Source organism: Salmo trutta, unplaced genomic scaffold (assembly GCF_901001165.1).
Source record: "Salmo trutta unplaced genomic scaffold, fSalTru1.1, whole genome shotgun sequence".
NCBI classification, from domain to species: domain Eukaryota; kingdom Metazoa; phylum Chordata; class Actinopteri; order Salmoniformes; family Salmonidae; genus Salmo; species Salmo trutta.
The window spans coordinates 689,052-708,255 of record NW_021823154.1 but is presented as its reverse complement, the minus strand read 5'-3'; the positions used below and the strand labels follow the sequence as shown (position 1 = coordinate 708,255).

At 40.7% G+C, this 19,204-nt stretch overlaps 1 protein-coding gene and 1 long non-coding RNA gene across 2 annotated transcripts in view; both read left to right on the top strand.

The window, feature by feature from the left end:
- LOC115189383 (NACHT, LRR and PYD domains-containing protein 12) overlaps nucleotides 1-7,102 on the top strand; it is a 79,936-nt gene extending 72,834 nt beyond the window's left edge. Inside the window, exons 13-17 of the mRNA XM_029747953.1 lie at nucleotides 68-121; nucleotides 2,425-2,597; nucleotides 2,828-3,087; nucleotides 3,678-3,698; nucleotides 7,091-7,102. Coding sequence (XP_029603813.1) covers nucleotides 68-121; nucleotides 2,425-2,597; nucleotides 2,828-3,087; nucleotides 3,678-3,698; nucleotides 7,091-7,102 — 520 coding nt within the window. The remainder of the gene's footprint in view (nucleotides 1-67; nucleotides 122-2,424; nucleotides 2,598-2,827; nucleotides 3,088-3,677; nucleotides 3,699-7,090) is intronic.
- A 1,366-nt stretch (nucleotides 7,103-8,468) lies between these two features.
- Nucleotides 8,469-18,293, top strand: LOC115189443 (uncharacterized). The gene is made up of 3 exons (XR_003876902.1): nucleotides 8,469-8,676; nucleotides 13,991-13,993; nucleotides 18,284-18,293. It is a non-coding gene; the product is annotated as an uncharacterized LOC115189443 (long non-coding RNA).
- Nucleotides 18,294-19,204: the final 911 nt, after the last annotated feature.

Sequence of the window (19,204 nt, the reverse complement as noted above, 5' to 3'; positions counted from 1 at the left end):
TATATAAAGCCTTTATAAGTTGTATGTAGTTATATCACAGTCTATCCTTCTGCTTTACCAACACCAGAGACCATGGTGGAGAGAGTTGTATCAAGCCTGGACCTGAGAACACCAGAGACCATGGTGGAGAGAGTTGTATCAAGCCTGGACCTGAGGACACCAGAGACCATGGTGAAGAGAGTTGTATCAAGCCTGGACCTGAGGACACCAGAGACCATGGTGGAGAGAGTTGTATCAAGCCTGGACCTGAGAACACCAGAGACCATGGTGGAGAGAGTTGTATCAAGCCTGGACCTGAGAACACCAGAGACCATGGTGGAGAGAGTTGTATCAAGCCTGGACCTGAGGACACCAGAGACCATGGTGGAGAGAGTTGTATCAAGCCTGGACCTGAGGACACCAGAGACCATGGTGGAGAGAGTTGTATCAAGCCTGGACATGAGAAATGTGAGTTAACTGATAATAGTTTTTTACTCAAAATAGTTTTAAAGCGTTCATTATACTGGAGTCCCAGGCAAGGAACACAATCATGATCTATTTGATCAAAACAAACTTAAAGGTAGAGTCAGCGATATGACGTAGATGCACAAAGTAAACGGCATAGTGGGTCAATTTCTACAACAACTAAGAGTGTTGGAGCATAATGCTAAACTTCTCCGCTGTTTTGGTCCGGTGGCTAACACTCTGTAAGAGAGTGAAGAGAACCCTTGCAAATGGGCAAATACTGTGTGTGACTGTGTGAGAGAGAATTCAGGCATCTTGCTCATCACAATATCTGTGATGCTGCTCGTACATCATCATTTAGCTGACTCTACCTTTAAGCTCTCATCCTAGGATCTACCAGAAATCAGGCCCCAACATCTACAAAACATGGACCAGAACGATGTTGTTTCCTCATTCCACAAACATGAATTAATATAACACTAATGCCAGATTATGGTATGCTAATGAGTGTACATTCTGAGACTGTTGATCACTTATATTCATTTTTAAGTCTATTTAATAAATATTAATTCATTATTACATGAGATTGTCAGTTTTAAATAACTACTTTTGGCTTCAGGGATTCCTCAGAGCTGTAAGACTTGTGTCCATGTTGAGGTAAGTCATAATGTCAATTCTTACTTTTACATACCTGCAGGAGTCAGGTACAGTCTCAAAGCCAGGTGTGTACTGACCAACCATTCATACTGGGATATAGACAGTCCTGTGTTCTGCTTTAGTAATATAAACACAGTCTCAAAGCCAGGTGTGTACTGACCAACCATTCATACTGGGATATAGACAGTCCTGTGTTCTGCTTTAGTAATATAAACACAGTCTCAAAGCCAGGTGTGTACCGACCAACCATTCATACTGGGATATAGACAGTCCTGTGTTCTGCTTTAGTAATATAAACACAGTCTCAAAGCCAGGTGTGTCCTGACCAACCATTCATACTGGGATATAGACAGTCCTGTGTTCTGCTTTAGTAATATAAACACAGTCTCAAAGCCAGGTGTGTACTGACCAACCATTCATACTGGGATATAGACAGTCCTGTGTTCTGCTTTAGTAATATAAACACAGTCTCAAAGCCAGGGGTGTACTGACCAACCATTCATACTGGGATATAGACAGTCCTGTGTTCTGCTTTAGTAATATAAACACAGTCTCAAAGCCAGGTGTGTACTGACCAACCATTCATACTGGGATATAGACAGTCCTGTGTTCTGCTTTAGTAATATAAACACAGTCTCAAAGCCAGGTGTGTACTGACCAACCATTCATACTGGGATATAGACAGTCCTGTGTTCTGCTTTAGTAATATAAACACAGTCTCAAAGCCAGGTGTGTACTGACCAACCATTCATACTGGGATATAGACAGTCCTGTGTTCTGCTTTAGTAATATAAACACAGTCTCAAAGCCAGGTGTGTACTGACCAACCATTCATACTGGGATATAGACAGTCCTGTGTTCTGCTTGTAGGCATGCAGGATTGTAGCTGGTTTCATATTTTGTCATTAGACAGTTTAATTGAGAAATCACCATTGAATAAATACATTAGATTAGTTACTTTGGTTAATGGGCCAGTTTCCCAGACACAGAGTAAGTCTAGTCCTGGACCTTAAAGATCTTTCTATTGAAACTTCCATTGAGCATGCTTTTTAGTCCAGCACTAGACTCAATCTGTGTCCAGGAAACAGGCCTCATATGTATTACTGACATGCTTGTCCTTGTTCAGGACTCCACACACTGGCTTCAGATTGAACCCTTGACTTCCACTGTCCAGGGAGTTACAATGTTCAGGTAAAATAACTACTTTTAACATTTCATTCCACTTGCTAGTGTATTTCCCCATTACCTTTGGGAATAGTCTTCTAATCCAACATTTCCATTTGACCATTGACCCTCTCTACCATATCTTGTTGTTGCCCTCAGTCACAGGACACCCAAAGGGAGTTATGAGTGCACAGTGTCTGGGCTCCGCTGGCTGTGTGAGAGAGATGTCATTCTGAAGTATCACTTCAGGAACTGGGAGCCCTACAGTCAACTTCTGAAAGACATGCAGTACACACAAGGTGGTCCATTGCTGGACATCACTATGGAGTTAGGTGAACTGGAGGAAGTTCATCTGCCACACTGTGTCTGTTTAGGTAAAACCATGTAGAAATAGTATTCAGAAAGACATTTCCATGTAACTGAGTTTCACTTCCTGAATGAATCAATGAACTATTCTGGGAGTTTGAGTTTACTGTGATCTGGTACTGCATATTCTTTGTGTTTTAGATGGATGAATAATACAATATTTGTCTTTCTGTCTCCTTTTTATTGTGTTGTTCAGGGACCAACCCTTCCCTGAGGAATGAGATGAAGATTCTTCATGTAGAGGAACATGGAGTGTCTTTAGAGGAAGTGCATGAGGTCACCAGATTCCATGCTAAGATTCTCCATCCCAAGTTCTCAGCTATCTCTGTTATACTGAGCTATATCCTTTCTTGGAACGTAGATGTCCACTGTGAGCTGATGCTCTATCTGACAGTGATGAAGGAAACACTAATTCCACGCCTATACCTGTTCCCCAGTAACCCCGGCCAAATACAGGTGAGGTATCATTATTATAGAGATGACCTTAACTAACCAGTGGTGCAGTTTATGTTGACATTCATTAAATGAAGATAAGTGTGTTGCTAGTTTTCTGAATAATGTTTGAATTAGACTATACATTGACTGGCTGTGTATTCCATGCCTCGTTTCGCAGGCTGTGGAACAACAGGAATCAAAGTTTCAAGGGTCTAAAAGGTTTCCCAACACAAGACCAGAGCAGTCCTTCAAACTGAATAGTTCCTTCAGACTGAACATTCCCTGTTCTACCTCCATCTTTCCACCGGTACAGTTTTATTAGACTAAGAACATGAATCTGACATTTAAGTCACATTTCTATGCATTGATCTCTCTCTCTCTCCCTCCCTCCAGAGGATTCATCTCATACATAGAGACACCACACCAAGCTTTTTCAAAGCAGTTGTGAAAATGACAGGGATTGACATTGAGATGGAGTTATTCAGTGATGATGAGAGGACAGTATGGAAAGAAACTGTATCACGAGGTAGGAGCACATGTCAATCATCACTTTGTACTTTTGTAACAGATGCTATTTATAGTGATATAACCTCATGTTGTTTATCTTTCAGATGAATACTATCAGAACCAAGGTAAGACCCAGATGCAGACTGTCCAAGTAACACTGTTTATTGTAACAGGGGCAGGCAAAGACCGGTCAAGGCAGGCAGAGGTCAGTAATCCAGAGAGGGTGCAAAAGGTACCGATCGGCAGGTGGGGTCAGGGACAGGCAGAGTGGTCAGGTAGGCGGGCTCAGAGGCAGGACAGGCAGAGTGGTCAGGCAGGCGGGCTCAGAGGCAGGACAGGCAGAGTGGTCAGGCAGGCGGGCTCAGAGTCAGGACAGGCAGAGTGGTCAGGCAGGTGGGGTCAGGGACAGGCAGAGTGGTCAGGCAGGCGGGCTCAGAGGCAGGACAGGCAGAGTGGTCAGGCAGGCGGGCTCAGAGTCAGGACAGGCAGAGTGGTCAGGCAGGCGGGCTCAGAGGCAGGACAGGCAGAGTGGTCAGGCAGGCGGGCTCAGAGGCAGGACAGGCAGAGTGGTCAGGCAGGCGGGCTCAGAGGCAGGACTCGCAGAGTGGTCAGGCAGGCGGGCTCAGAGTCAGGACAGGCAAGGGTCAAAACCGGGAGGACAGGAAAAGAGAGACTGGGGGAAAAACATGAGCTGAGACACAACGCTGGTTGACTCGAACAAACAAGACGAACTGGCAACAGACAAACAGAGAACACAGGAATAAGTACACAGGGGGTAATGGGGAGATGGGCGACACCTGGAGGGGGGTGGAGACAATCACAAAGACAGGTGAAACAGATCAGGGTGTGACAGAATACGTCACTGACACCCATTCAACATGTAAGTAAACATGAGAGTTTACTGTGCATTCGGAAAGTATTCAGACCCCTTGACTTTTCCACATTTTCTAACATTACAGCCTTGTTCTAAAATGGATTCAGTTGTTTTTTCCCCTCATCAATCTACACATAATATCCCATAATGTCAAAGCAAAAACAGGTTTAGACATTTTTTCTAATTTATTAATAATAAAATATCACATTTACTTAAGTATTCAGACCCTTTACTCAGTACTTTGTTGGAGCACCTTTGGCAGCGATTACAGCCTATAATCTTCTAGGGTATGACGCTACAAGCTTGGCACACCTGTATTTGGGGAATTTCTCCCATTCTTCTCTGCAGATCCTCTCAAGCTCTGTCAGGTTGGATGGGGAGCGTCGCTGCACAGCTATTTTCAGGTCTCTCCAGAGATGTTAGATCGGGTCCGGGCTCTGGCTGGGCCTCTCATAGACATTCAGAGACTTGTCCCGAAGCCACTCCTGCGTTGTCTTGTCTTGACTGTGTGCTTAGGGTAGTTGTCCTGTTGGAAGATGAACCTTCGCCACAGTCTGAGGTCCTGAGTGCTTTGGAGCAGGTTTTCATCAAGGATTTCTCTGTACTTTGCTCCGTTCATCTTTCCCTTGATCCTGACTAGTCTCCCAGTCCCTGCCACTGAAAAACATCCCCACAGCATGATGCTGCCACCACCATGCTTCACCGTCGGGATGGTGCCAGGTTTCTTCAACTGTGGGAACTTATATAGACGTGTGTGTGCCTTTCCAAATCATGTCCAATCAATTGAATTTACCACAGGTGGACTCCAATCAAGTTGTAGAAACATCTTCAGGATGATCAATGGAAACAGGAAGCACCTGAGCTAAATTTCGAGTCTCATAGCAAATGGTCTGAATACTTATGTAAATAAGGAATTTCTGTGTCTTATTTTTTATACATTTGCCCAAAAATTCTACACCTGTTTTCCCTTTGTCGTTATGGGGCATTGTGATGTCATTATGGGGCATTGTGATGTCATAGTGAGCTGCGTCACTAGATTGCTGAGGATTCTTTTTTTTTGTCATCCAACAATTTCATCAATTTTAGAATAAGGCTGTAACGTAACAGAATGTGGAAAAAGTCAAGGGGTCTGAATATTTCTGAAGGTGCTGTATATGAGGCTTTTCAAAAACATCCCTGGTCTTTGTGTATAGTTGACTCTGTGCTTGAAATGTGATACTTGACTGAGAGACCTTCCAGATGTTGTATGTATGGGGGACAGGTCCACTTTGACATTACAGAGCATTTTCAGTAGATTGATGACAAAACATTACAATTAAATCCATTTTAATCCCACTATGTAACACAATGGAGAAATACAAGGGGTATGAACACTTTTGCAAGGCTCTGTATGTTATGTAGAATAGACAATCGTGTCAGCCAGGGTAGGCGTCAATTCCAAATAAGTCAGTCAATTCAGGAAGTGAACTGAAATTCCAATTCAATAACCGGAAATGGGCATCTATTTTCAATGACTTACAGGAAGAAAAAAAAACGTTTCAGTGTTTTATTTTAAACTGACTGACTTGAATGTGAATTGTCCACAACCCTGGAGTCAGCTCTATTCAATAAATGACTATCAGGGGAATGATACCTGGAGAGACTGTTAGATGTAGAAACAGCTGCTGTTCACCCTAAAGACATATTCATTTAATTCACCCCCCTTCAGCATTAACACTCCCTGGGATTCCTGCTGAGGAGTTTCTGAAGAAACACAGGGCTATACTCATTCAGGGAGTCAAAAACCCAATGCCAATAGCAGATGATCTGTCGTCAAAGAGCATGATTGGTGATGAAGAGTACTCCAGAATAAAAGCTGAAACAACTGAACAAGACCGAATGAGAGAACTACTGAGATCAGTCCTCCCTAAAGGACCAGAAGTGACGGGAGCTTGTCTCAAAGCTCTCATTGAACATGAACACCATCTTGTTAAGTACTTGAGTGAATCTAGGTAAGACAGTTTTCTTTTCTCCCTCCCTTGAATATGTGGAATGATTAAATATAGGTCAAATAAAAACATAGCTACCCAGATCAAAGAGAAAGTCTTTTTCAGAATGGAAGCATGTTTTTGTGTTGCTGCCTGTAATAAATGTATCTTATTATAGTTCTATCATATCACATCATTATCTCAGGTGTATCATAGGACCATCATCACATCATTATCTCAGGTGTATCATAGGACCATCATCACATCATTATCTCAGGTGTATCATAGGACCATCATCACATCATTATCTCAGGTGTATCATAGGACCATCATCACATCATGATCTCAGGTGTATCATAGGACCATCATCACATCATTATCTCAGGTGTATCATAGGATCATCATCACATCATTATCTCAGGTGTATCATAGGACCATCATCACATCATTATCTCAGGTGTATCATAGGACCATCATCACATCATTATCTCAGGTGTATCATAGGACCATCATCACATCATTATCTCAGGTGTATCATAGGACCATCATCACATCATTATCTCAGGTGTATCATAGGACCATCATCACATTATTATCTCAGGTGTATCTCACTCCTCATTCTTCTCCATACTTTCTGATCTCTCTCTTCCCTTCTCCTCCATCCTCTGTTTTGTAGCACCTAATCTGAAGATGCTGAGGCCTGTCTCCTAGTCTGTGGACAAAGACACTTCTTCACCTAATCTGAAGATGCTGAGGCCTGTCTCCTAGTCTGTGGACAAAGACACTTCTTCACCTAATCTGAAGATGCTGAGGCCTGTCTCCTAGTCTGTGGACAAAGACACTTCTTCACCTAATCTGAAGATGCTGAGGCCTGTCTCCTAGTCTGTGGACAAAGACACTTCTTCACCTAATCTGAAGATGATGAGGCCTGTCTCCTAGTCTGTGGACAAAGACACTTCTTCACCTAATCTGAAGATGCTGAGGCCTGTCTCCTAGTCTGTGGACAAAGACACTTCTTCACCTAATCTGAAGATGCTGAGGCCTGTCTCCTAGTCTGTGGACAAAGACACTTCTTCACCTAATCTGAAGATGCTGAGGCCTGTCTCCTAGTCTGGACAAAGACGCTTCTTCACCTAATCTGAAGATGCTGAGGCCTGTCTTCTAGTCTGGACACAGACGCTTCTTCACCTAATCTGAAGATGCTGAGGCCTGTCTCCTAGTCTGTGGACAAAGACACTTCTTCACCTAATCTGAAGATGCTGAGGCCTGTCTCCTAGTCTGTGGACAAAGACACTTCTTCACCTAATCTGAAGATGCTGAGGCCTGTCTCCTAGTCTGTGGACAAAGACACTTCTTCACCTAATTTGAAGATGCTGAGGCCTGTCTCCTAGTCTGTGGACAAAGACACTTCTTCACCTAATCTGAAGATGCTGAGGCCTGTCTCCTAGTCTGGACAAAGACGCTTCTTCACCTAATCTGAAGATGCTGAGGCCTGTCTTCTAGTCTGGACAAAGACACTTCTTCACCTAATCTGAAGATGCTGAGGCCTGTCTTCTAGTCTGGACACAGACGCTTCTTCACCTAATCTGAAGATGCTGAGGCCTGTCTCTTAGGCTGTGGACAAAGACACTTAAATTATTGTAAGGGAAATGTTTATGTTTGTGCTATTCTTTTAACAAATGTCTGTGTTTTATTCATGTGCTGTTCTATAAACTAATTTGTGTGTTCATCGAGTGGCTGACTGTACAAATCCTCACTATCAGTAGCTGTAATTTGGCAGTAAGTCCAGATGTTGTTTTTGAAAATGAGATATCTCAGTTTCAAGGTCTCAGCTTAGAGAGAAGAAGCCTGGTGAGGTGTTGGTCTGTTAAATGCTATGAACCAGTATTGGTCTGTTAAATGTTATGAACCAGTACTGGTCGGTCACATGAATGGAACATAACAGTAATGATTCATTAATTATGCTAAATCATGCAAATATAACTTGTCTGTGTATAGCCGTTTATAAGACAACTGCTGGGTCTGACCAGGGAGAGATCCTGATTGACATGTGTACTATGGTACATTGAGTTGGGTCTGACCAGTGAGAGATCCTGATTGACATGTGTTCTATGGTACATTGAGTTGGGTCTGACCAGGGAGAGATCCTGATTGACATGTGTTCTATGGTACATTGAGTTGGGTCTGACCAGGGAGAGATCCTGATTGACATGTGTTCTATGGTACATTGAGTTGGGTCTGACCAGGGAGAGATCCTGATTGGTTGAAACCTCTCCAGCTCGCTGACAATAAACAATGATTCATTTCAGATTGACTTCGAGTGTCTCTGTGTGGAAGAATTTCCACAACATACATTTACATTTTAGTCATTTAGCAGAGCGACTTTTTTTCTCCATACGTGGGAATCGAACCCACAACCCTGGCGTTGCAAACACCATGCTCTACCAACTGAGTCACACGGGACCTAAACATGGTTTTGAAAATGCAATTAAGGGAATGAACTGGAATGATCTCTTGTCCTATACAGATGGGGAGGCTGATAGTCAGGCTAGTCAAAGATACACATCACCACATTGACATCTTGACCAAAGACCTTCCTTCGATTCTTTATGGGATTACAACTCACTCTGTCTGAAGGAAGTGAGGAATTGTACTCACTAAAGGGGATAGCTGAGAGGGCAGAGAAGGCACGTGACATCATCGACATGGTGTTGAGAAAAGGAACTGAGTCTAGTTCCAGGATGATCAACATTCTTGGGGAGCTGGACCCCTGTCTTTGTTCACTGCTTCAGATCAACAGTGTTGGGGTACCAACCTAATGGTAGAATGGATAGTAACAGTGTTGGGGTACCATCCTAATGGTAGAATGGATAGTAACAGTGTTGGGGTACCAACCTAATGGTAGAATGGATAGTAACAGTGTTGGGGTACCAACCTAATGGTAGAATGGATAGTAACAGTGTTGGGGTAACAACCTAATGGTAGAATGGATAGCAACAGTGTTGGGGTACCAACCTAATGGTAGAATGGATAGTAACAGTGTTGGGGTACCAACCTAATGGTAGAATGGATAGTAACAGTGTTGGGGTACCAACCTAATGGTAGAATGGATGGTAACAGTGTTGGGGTAGCAACCTAATGGTAGAATGGATAGTAACAGTGTTGGGGTACCAATCTAATGGTAGAATGGATAGTAACAGTGTTGGGGTACCAACCTAATGGTAGAATGGATAGTAACAGTGTTGGGGTACCAACCTAATGGTAGAATGGATAGTAACAGTGTTGGGGTACCAACCTAATGGTAGAATGGATGGTAACAGTGTTGGGGTAGCAACCTAATGGTAGAATGGATAGTAACAGTGTTGGGGTACCAACCTAATGGTAGAATGGATAGTAACAGTGTTGGGGTACCAACCTAATGGTAGAATGGATAGTAACAGTGTTGGGGTACCAACCTAATGGTAGAATGAATAGTAACAGTGTTGGTGTACCAACCTAATGGTAGAATGGATAGTAACAGTGTTGGGGTACCATCCTAATGGTAGAATGGATAGTAACAGTGTTGGGGTACCAACCTAATGGTAGAATGGATAGTATCAGTGTTGGGGTACCAACCTAATGGTAGAATGGATAGTAACAGTGTTGGGGTACCAACCTAATGGTAGAATGGATAAACAGTGTTGGGGTACAAAATACAAAAATAACTGTACAAATGTTATGGAGACACAGTGTTGTGTAAAAACATTGCATATAATAATTGGAATCATTTGGACCGGGGAGACCTTATCCTAGATCAACCCTCCGATGCAACACCATGGGGTGTATTCACTAGGAAACAGACCTGATCCTAGATCAACCCTCCTATTCAACACCATGGGGTGTATTCACTAGGAAACAGACCTGATCCTAGATCAACCCTCCTATTCAACACCATGGGGTGTATTCACTAGGAAACAGACCTGATCCTAGATCAACCCTACTATTCAACACCATGGGGTGTATTCACTAGGAAACAGACCTGATCCTAGATCGACCCTCCTATTCAACACCATGGGGTGTATTCACTAGGAAACAGACCTGATCCTAGATCAACACTACCTGAATTTGTCCCAAAGAAACTACTTTTTTTTGCAAAACGTTGTGCTACGGTGGGTGACTAATTAATACACCCCTGATCAAACTGGGATGTAAATCTTGGTCAAAAAAGCAACAACAATCCTCCGCCACCCTCTTCAGAGGACAAATATCGTTGTTTTATTTCAACTTTTTTGCTACACATACATATATATACACATACATTTCCATGTGCCATATATTTTTTAATTGGGATGTGATGTTTTACAAAATGTTTGAACCTTTCTAATTGTATGGTATCCACAGATTGTGAGCTAAAGATGAAAACCTTTCCTGCAAGTATTATTATGTTATTGACTGACTGTGTCTTTCCAAATCGCCCCACACTGCTATTTGTAAGGTTGACTTTAAGCACGTGATTTTTTTTAACCGTTCCTGAACCTATGACCAGAAACTAGCTACATCGGGGCAATACCAGAATAAATGATCTATTGATTCTGTCTCTTCACAACAAAATCTACAGAGCTGAGATTGTTGTATTGTTTCCCCATATATATATATATATATATATATATATATATATATAGCATTCTGTTGGTGGCAAGAAATGTATATAATCATTTAAATTGAAAAACTGTTGAGTCAAGTGTAGTTTTTTGTACCAGTTCATAAACCATATGCCATGGAATTGGTACATCGAAAATCTCCTCCCATTTATTTTGCAACCTGTATGGCGCAGCTGTCAACATTTTTGTCCTCAGATGAAACTGGTATATTTTTCCATTTATGCCAGTTCCTTTCAGCCAATTTGTATCTTTTAATATATGGCAGGCAAACAAGTTCCCTACCGTCTCCCTTTTCCACTTGCCGCCTCCATTTTTGTGGTAGTGCTGCAATCAGTTGGTTGTAAATTTGGATTGAGCAGACATTCCCATATATTTTAACTGCATATGTGACAACTCCATTTCTATTCATAATATCATAATAAATAAAATACAATTTTTAAACAGTTTTTCCATAAAGAATTTATTTATTAAACAATATATTTGAGTATAACCATAACATTTGTTGTAATATTTTTTTCTATCTTTTACGGAGTATAAAACTGTTACGGGAATTAAGTTATCAATGTTCTTAAACCAAACTTCAATTAAACTACTCAGTCTGCCCCACCAGAGTGTGTAAGATTCTGGTTGAATGAAGCAGATGGAGACCCAGCCAACAATGGTCTAAATGTTTATTTATGAGAGTGCTAAAATCTATACAATGCACAAAGCCTTTTATATTAACACACACACACCCAAATGAACTCGCATCAGTAGAGAACTCCACCGAAGGCGGCTGTATTTTTCCATAGTACACATACATTCATTATCAAACCTTGCAACCTGTCTTCTAATCTCCTGCCAGCTAAGCCGTTCTCAGGCCGTTGTTTCTCTCCCTAACTTAGGGAACCCTCTTCTTCTGTTCCTTTCCCAAGGTCGTCTTATCAACTCTGCCATGCTCATTTTGAAGTAGTAACAGTGTCCTAGTCTTAAAAATCTACTCACACACAGCATTGGATTATAGTCTTTAAGGAATACCTAGGATAGGATAAAGTAATCCTTCTAACCCCCCCCTAAAAAATTTAGATGCACTATTGTAAAGTGGTTATTCCACTGGATGTCATAAGGTGAATGCACCAATTTGTAAGTCGCTCTGGATAAGAGCGTCTGCTAAATGACTTAAATGTAAATGTAATAAAATCCCGGTAACGGGATTGGTTGGACAACCACCAGTGAAATACAACCGCGCGAAATTCAAAAACAAACAAATCTCTAAATAAAAATTAAAGTATTATACGGCATTTTAAAGATAATCCTCTTGTTAATCCTACCACATTGTCCAATTTCAAAAAGGCTTTACGGGGAAAGCAAAATATTAGATTATTTTAGGACAGCGCTTTATTTTGTTGCTAAACACAGCCATTTTCTATGCACTGATAGCCATCACAAAACCAGATATACAGCTAAAATTAAGCACTAACCTTTGACAATCTTCATCAGATGACACTCCTAGGACATCATGTTAGACAATACATGCATTTTTTTGTTCGATCAAGTTCATATTTATATCCAAAAACCCCATTTTACATTGGTGCGTGACGTTCAGAAACTGTATTCTCCCCATAACTCCCGGTGAATGGTCTCCACATTTTACAGAACTACTCATCTAAACTTTGACAAAATGTATAACAATTATTTAAAGAATTATAGATAATCTACTCATTTACGCAACCGCGTTGTGAGATTTCAAAATAACGTCACGGAAAAGCACGTTGTTCAATATTCTGAGTACAGAACTTAGCCTTCAGTGCTAAGCTATACAGTTAGCTTACAACAACGGCGTCGACAAATCTTTAAAATATGTTCAAAATATTTTCTTACCTTTGCTGATCTTCGGCGGAATGCACTCGGGAGGGCACCCACTTCCACAAGAAATGTTCATTTGTTCTGCAAAGTCCATCATTTATGTCCAAATACGTCCGTTTTGTTGACCCATCCAGAACACTTTACAATGCCATGTGCCGTGGACGCAAATCCATAGACGAAATGGTCAATAGCTCCATTACCGTTTGTAGAAACATCTTAAACGATGTTTACAATCAATCCTTTAGGGTATTTTTTAACAGCGAATTTACTAACAATTTACTAAATTACTCACGATAAACGTTCACAAAAAGCATAACAATTAATTTAAGAATTATAGATACAGAACTCCTTTATGCAATCGCTATGTCTGATTTTAAAATAGCTTTCCGGTGAAAGCACATTTTGCAATATTCTGAGTAGATGGCCCGGCCATCACAGGCTAGCTATTTTGACACCCACCAAGTTTGGCCCTCACCAAACTCAGATTTACTATAAGAAAAATTGGATTACCTTTGCTGTTCTTCGTGAGAATGCACTCCCAGGACTTCTACTTTACACCCAATGTTGTTTTGTTTCCAAATAATCCATAGTTATATCCAAATAGCGGCGTTTTGGTCTTGCATTCAAGACACTATCTGAAGGGTGACACCCCGGCGCGTACCGTGACAAAAAAATTCTAAATATTCCATTACCGTACTTCGAAGCATGTCAAACGCTGTTTAAAATACATTTTTATGCGATTTTTCTCGTAAAATAGCGATAATATTCCGACCGGCAGATGTTGTTTTCGTTCAAAGACTGAAAGAAGAAATGGTGTCTTCACGTGCACGCGCACACCCGTGTCATTATTCTCAGATCGACCACTATCCAAATGCGCTACTGTTTTTAGCCCAGGGACTGCAGAGTCATCATTCAACATTCTGGCGCCTTCTGAGAGCCTATGGGAGCCTTAGAAAATGTCATGTTACAGCAGAGATCCTCTGTTTTCGATAAAGAGGCTATAGAAGGCCAAGAAATGGTCAGAGAGGGCACTTCCTGTATAGAATCTTCTCAGGTTTTGGCCTGCCATATGAGTTCTGTTATACTCACAGACAGTTCGAACAGTTTTAGAAACTTTAGGGTGTTTTCTATCCAAATCAAACAATTATAGGCATATTCTAGTTTCTGGGCAGGAGTAATAACCAGATTAAATCGGGTACGTTTTTTTATCCGGCCGTGAAAATACTGCCCCCTATCCATAACAGGTTAAGGAGGTAACCCCCGGGCCCTGTTGGTACTCGGTTCTTCTCCTAACTCTGTGTGTGATCAGCAGTGCTCATATGTGTACATACCTTTTTGCAGTGGATAACGTAGACCCAAGTGAGTCTCTCAGCTTTTCTAATGGCAAAGGCAGTGGTTTAGCTGAACCTGGTATGGGCCTTCCCAATGGGGCTGCTTCCAGTCTTTTCTCCTCAGGGACTGGATCCACACCCAGTCTCCTGGTTGGATTGAGTGAATCACCTTCTCCTGTAATTCACCTGTTGTACACAAAATCTTGGACATACGGGTTTGGTTAACAAACAGTCTTCTCATGTGCTTTGCTAGTATTTCTTCAACTTCTATGTCTACCTGCTCTGGTCTCTCTAACTCTGGCATTCTATTTATTCAACCTGATTAGCTAAAATGTCATCCATCATTTAAAGAGATAGATCCTAGTAAACCAACTCTAGGGATAATATATTGACCTAATATTTTAGCTACCATAATCATGTCCACCAAGTAAGTTGGGAACGCTTCTACCCATTTGCTGTACTTATTTATTATTGTTAAACACCCCTTCTTCCCCTCTCTTCGGAGTAATTCAATAAGGTACATTTCCAAATGTTGGAGGGGATATTCTACAATTTTTTTAAAGTAATTATTCTCTGCCATTAAGTAGTTATCCTCTAGGCCACCACTCTTTCCTAACCTGCAGTGTTTCCTAATCTGTTCTATCACCTGCTCTACCATCCTTCCCCCCCTGTTGATACATGGCTCTGCCCATGTATCAATATTGCTGCATATAGTAAATTATCCTTATGTCAGACCTTATCTTGTAGGATTGCCCCTTTCATTTTCCACATGTCCAATTCTTCCTGGGGAATTCATTCTCGGCTATCCTGTAACAATTCTCTGTCAAGTGTCTTCTCTTCTTTAAGATTTATCTGTGCTGCTTTGTATGGTTTTAAATACCTATGCGCTTGTCTGTGTAAATAGTAACTTTTCTCTCCTTTCTTATCTCGCCGGCTCTAGTCAATGCTGCTATTTCAGCCTGCTGTGCAGAATAGTGTCTGGGCAATGGTTCAGTGTCTAACACCTTAGTTCCTGAAACCAACTACGCTTTCATTCCCCTTTTAGTTAGGGTAACAACTACTTTCAACAAAATCATCATATCTCTTCCTAGCGAATTTACCAAACATGAACTTAAAATCAAAACTAAAATACATGCCAATGGAGCCGATAGTCGCTCCATGAATTAATATCCTAAAGCTAAGCGAACCAAATTAAATTCTCTTCCTATCTTCTCCTCCTGGCCCCCCTCCTTCCTTCCTGCTACTCCCCAACCCTCAAGGTTTCAGCAGTGTGGGGGAGAACTTCTCCGTCTGCCCTTCCTTCAACGATTCTATGTGTGTATAACTTCTAAGATTCCATATGTGTGTGCAATAAAATGCAAATTAATTACTTAAAAATCATACAATGTGATTTTCTGGATTTTTGTTTTAGATTCCATCTCTCACAGTTGAAGTGTACCTATGATAAAAAACTACAGACCTCTACATGCTTTGTAAGTAGCAAAACCTGCAAAATCAGCAGTGTATCAAATACTTGTTCTCCCCACTGTATGTTACAACTTTCTCCTCTCTTTCGGCTTCACACTTATGAAATGTCTACGACTTTAAATGTACCATGTAAATCGCCACATTCACAAAATACTTAATAAAACTCCTTTCAAATAAAAACACACTTTGGTCGGTGCTATTCTATCACAGTCACCTATCCTCTCATTATAATTCATTAGATTTAGGTAACTGTCTCTTCAATTTAAACTAAACAAGCTATCAAAACGTTCGGTTTATATCTTAAACAACCACTAACAACCTTATCTTTCCAGGCAAAATATACCAACAGTTGAATGACAATCAGCACCTCAAATTTTAATCCACTGATGCATAGGCTGAGAAACAAACCAGAGCCTCCCGCCTGGCAGTCGAGAATTCTACCGCTGAACCACCAACGTGCTATTGAACTGATGGAGACTCCTCGCAAACAACCCTATTTCTAAATGTCTGTAGTCATAAAATTAGGCACGTACTACCGATACAATTTCCAGAACATAGCCTTAATGTAATTGTCTAAGCTTTTCGCCTGCGATTACTCTCCTTAACCTTGCTCCCGTTTACTCTGCCTCTCTCTTTTTCTCTTTCTCAGAATTTAGGAATAATTACTATTGTGACTTTTGATAAGTTATAAGGTCTCACACATATACGAGTTACCGAACTTATGACTTTTAACTGGTCAATAACCCTATCTCACACGCACATCCTTTTTTGTCTTCCCCCTGCTGATATCCTTCTTCAAACCTTCTCTCTCTCTTTCTCTACACTTGCCTTCTTGCCTTCTTCTCCGGGCTTCAGACAGCCACACCCTGGCTATATCTAACCCTTGACCTGCTGTTTCCCTGTCTTGTCCCCACATACCTTATGTATCTTTCTGATCATTAGTCCCAACTTTTCTACATCCAAACATCCATCAAATTCATACTTCCTTCTCCACATTGGACCGAAATAAATATTTATTTTATAACATTTAACTCCATGTATCGCTCATCTCCCGTTAATTCCTGCACCTCCTTTGAGGATTTGCCACCCATGGTTATCCAATAACTATCATTGTTATTATGCTTTTCTCACAATTTGTGTGTACTTACTATTAATCTCTATGTGAGTGCTTTCTACCGTTATTATTAACTTCTCTAGGACCGGCGGGACGAATTCGTCCCACCTACGTAATAGCCAGTTGAATCCTGTGGCGTGATTTTCAAATACCTTTGAAATGCTATTACTTCAATTTCTCAAACAAACGACTATTTTACAGCTATTTAAAGACAAGACTTTCGTTAATCTAACCACACTGTCCGATTTCAAAAAGGCTTTACAACGAAAGCAAAACATTAGATTATGTCAGCAGAGTACCCAGCCAGAAATAATCAGACACCCATTTTTCAAGCTAGCATATAATGTCACAAAAAAACAGACAGCTAAATGCAGCACTAACCTTTGATGATCTTCATCAGATGACACACCTAGGACATTATGTTATACAATACATGCATGTTTTGTTCAATCAAGTTCATATTTATATCAAAAAACAGCTTTTTACATTAGCATGTGACGTTCAGAAGTAGCATACCCCCCGCAAAACTTCCGGCAAATTTACTAACAATTTACTAAATTACTCACGATAAACGTTCACAAAAAGCATAACAATTATTTTAAAATTCAATTTAAAACATCTATGTGTATCACAATCTATGTGTCTTCTTCTCACAATCTAGAATTTTGTCACTCCTCTCTTATGTGGGTGCTACCACTCTATGCTCACGATCTATGTGTATTTGCTTTTCACTTTAACCTGGTTTTGTTCTATTATGACTACTAATTTGGATGTATGATTATCTTACCTTGTTTTGTTTAATTCCAATCTGTTAATTTGGATCTATAAGTAATTTACCTCGTCTTGTTTAATTTAATGCTCTCGCCTCTCCTCCTTTTTGGACTTTATTTCAGTGTTGTCTTTTGAATCGCATCTATGGTTAACTCACTCTTGTTAATTGACCATTTCAGTTATCTTGTTCGCATAGAATTACCGTCCTATCTCACTAAACCTATTTTATAGCCTCTCCTCTCCTCAATTTAGGACTTTATTTAGGTATGTCTCTTGATTCGGATCTATGGTTAATTTGCCATTCGTTAACAGGCCATTTTTCTCGAAAAAAAGCGATAATATTCCAACCGAGAAAGCGTGTAAGCGTACAAAGAGAGAGAAAATAAAAGCATGTTATCCTCTCGTGCACGAGCCTGAGTCTCATAGTATTGTTACTGGCCACTATCCAAACGCGCTAATGTTTTTCAGCCAGAGCCTGCAAAGCCACGATTCAGCTTTTTGCCACCTTCTGAGATCCCATGGGAGCCGTAGGAAGTGTCACGTAACAGCAGAGATCCTTTGTAATGGATAGAGATAATCAAGAAGGGCAAGAAATGGTCAGACAGGGTACTTCCTGTACAGAATCTTCTCAGGATTTGGCCTGCCAAATGAGTTCTGTTATACTCACAGACATCATTCAAACAGTTTTAGAAACTTTGGAGTGTGTTCTATCCAAAGCTAATAATTATATGCATATTCTAGTTTCTGGGCAGGAGTAATAATCAGATTAAATCGGGTACGTTTTTTATCCGGCCGTGAAAATACTGCCCCCTATCCATAACAGGTTAAGCTAGTTTTATTTATGGTAGTGCACATGTACCTCAGGTCTTCGCGGACCTGCTCCCTTATCAATTTTGTTAATTCACAAAGTAAAAACACCTTAGTGAATCTGTGTAGAATAACTAAGCTCCTATTATTGGTAAATTCCAAGTATTTAGAACATCAAGTCCAAGATATCTTAAACCATTCCCCCAAATTTGTAAATAAAGGTTTATTGACCTTCGTCTTGTAGGCTGGGAAAAGCAATGTTGGTTGGATTCCGTCACCGTTTCTGTCGACCCTAGATATTTACCGGACTGTTATGGAACCCCAATTTCAGGGGACAGGTCTTTAATTTACGAGTCAATGACCCGCCCGTGCACAGTTTTTGGCGTGTTACCTTAGGAAGACAGGGACAGATTTTGGAATCCGGCTCGAAGGACCAAATTGTTACGGGAATTAAGTTATCAATGTTCTTAAACCGAACTTCAATTAAACTACTCAGTCTGCCCCACCAGAGTGTGGAAGATTCTGGTTGAATGAAGCAGATGGAGACCCAGCCAACAATGGTCAAAACGTTTATTTATGAGAGCTCTAAAATCCATACAATGCACAAAGCCTTTTATATGAATGTAAATGACCATATTGAAAGACACTCTCAGTAGTGATGTAATTTTGTAAATGCTATATTGTGATATTGTTTCATAAAAAAACGTGTTGCAATGTATATACTTTAGTATGTTTAGTTAAACGGAAAATGAAGGTTTGAATAGGTAATTGCTTAATTAATTAGTGTTAATTGTTCTGAGGGGAGGGGCTAGCCC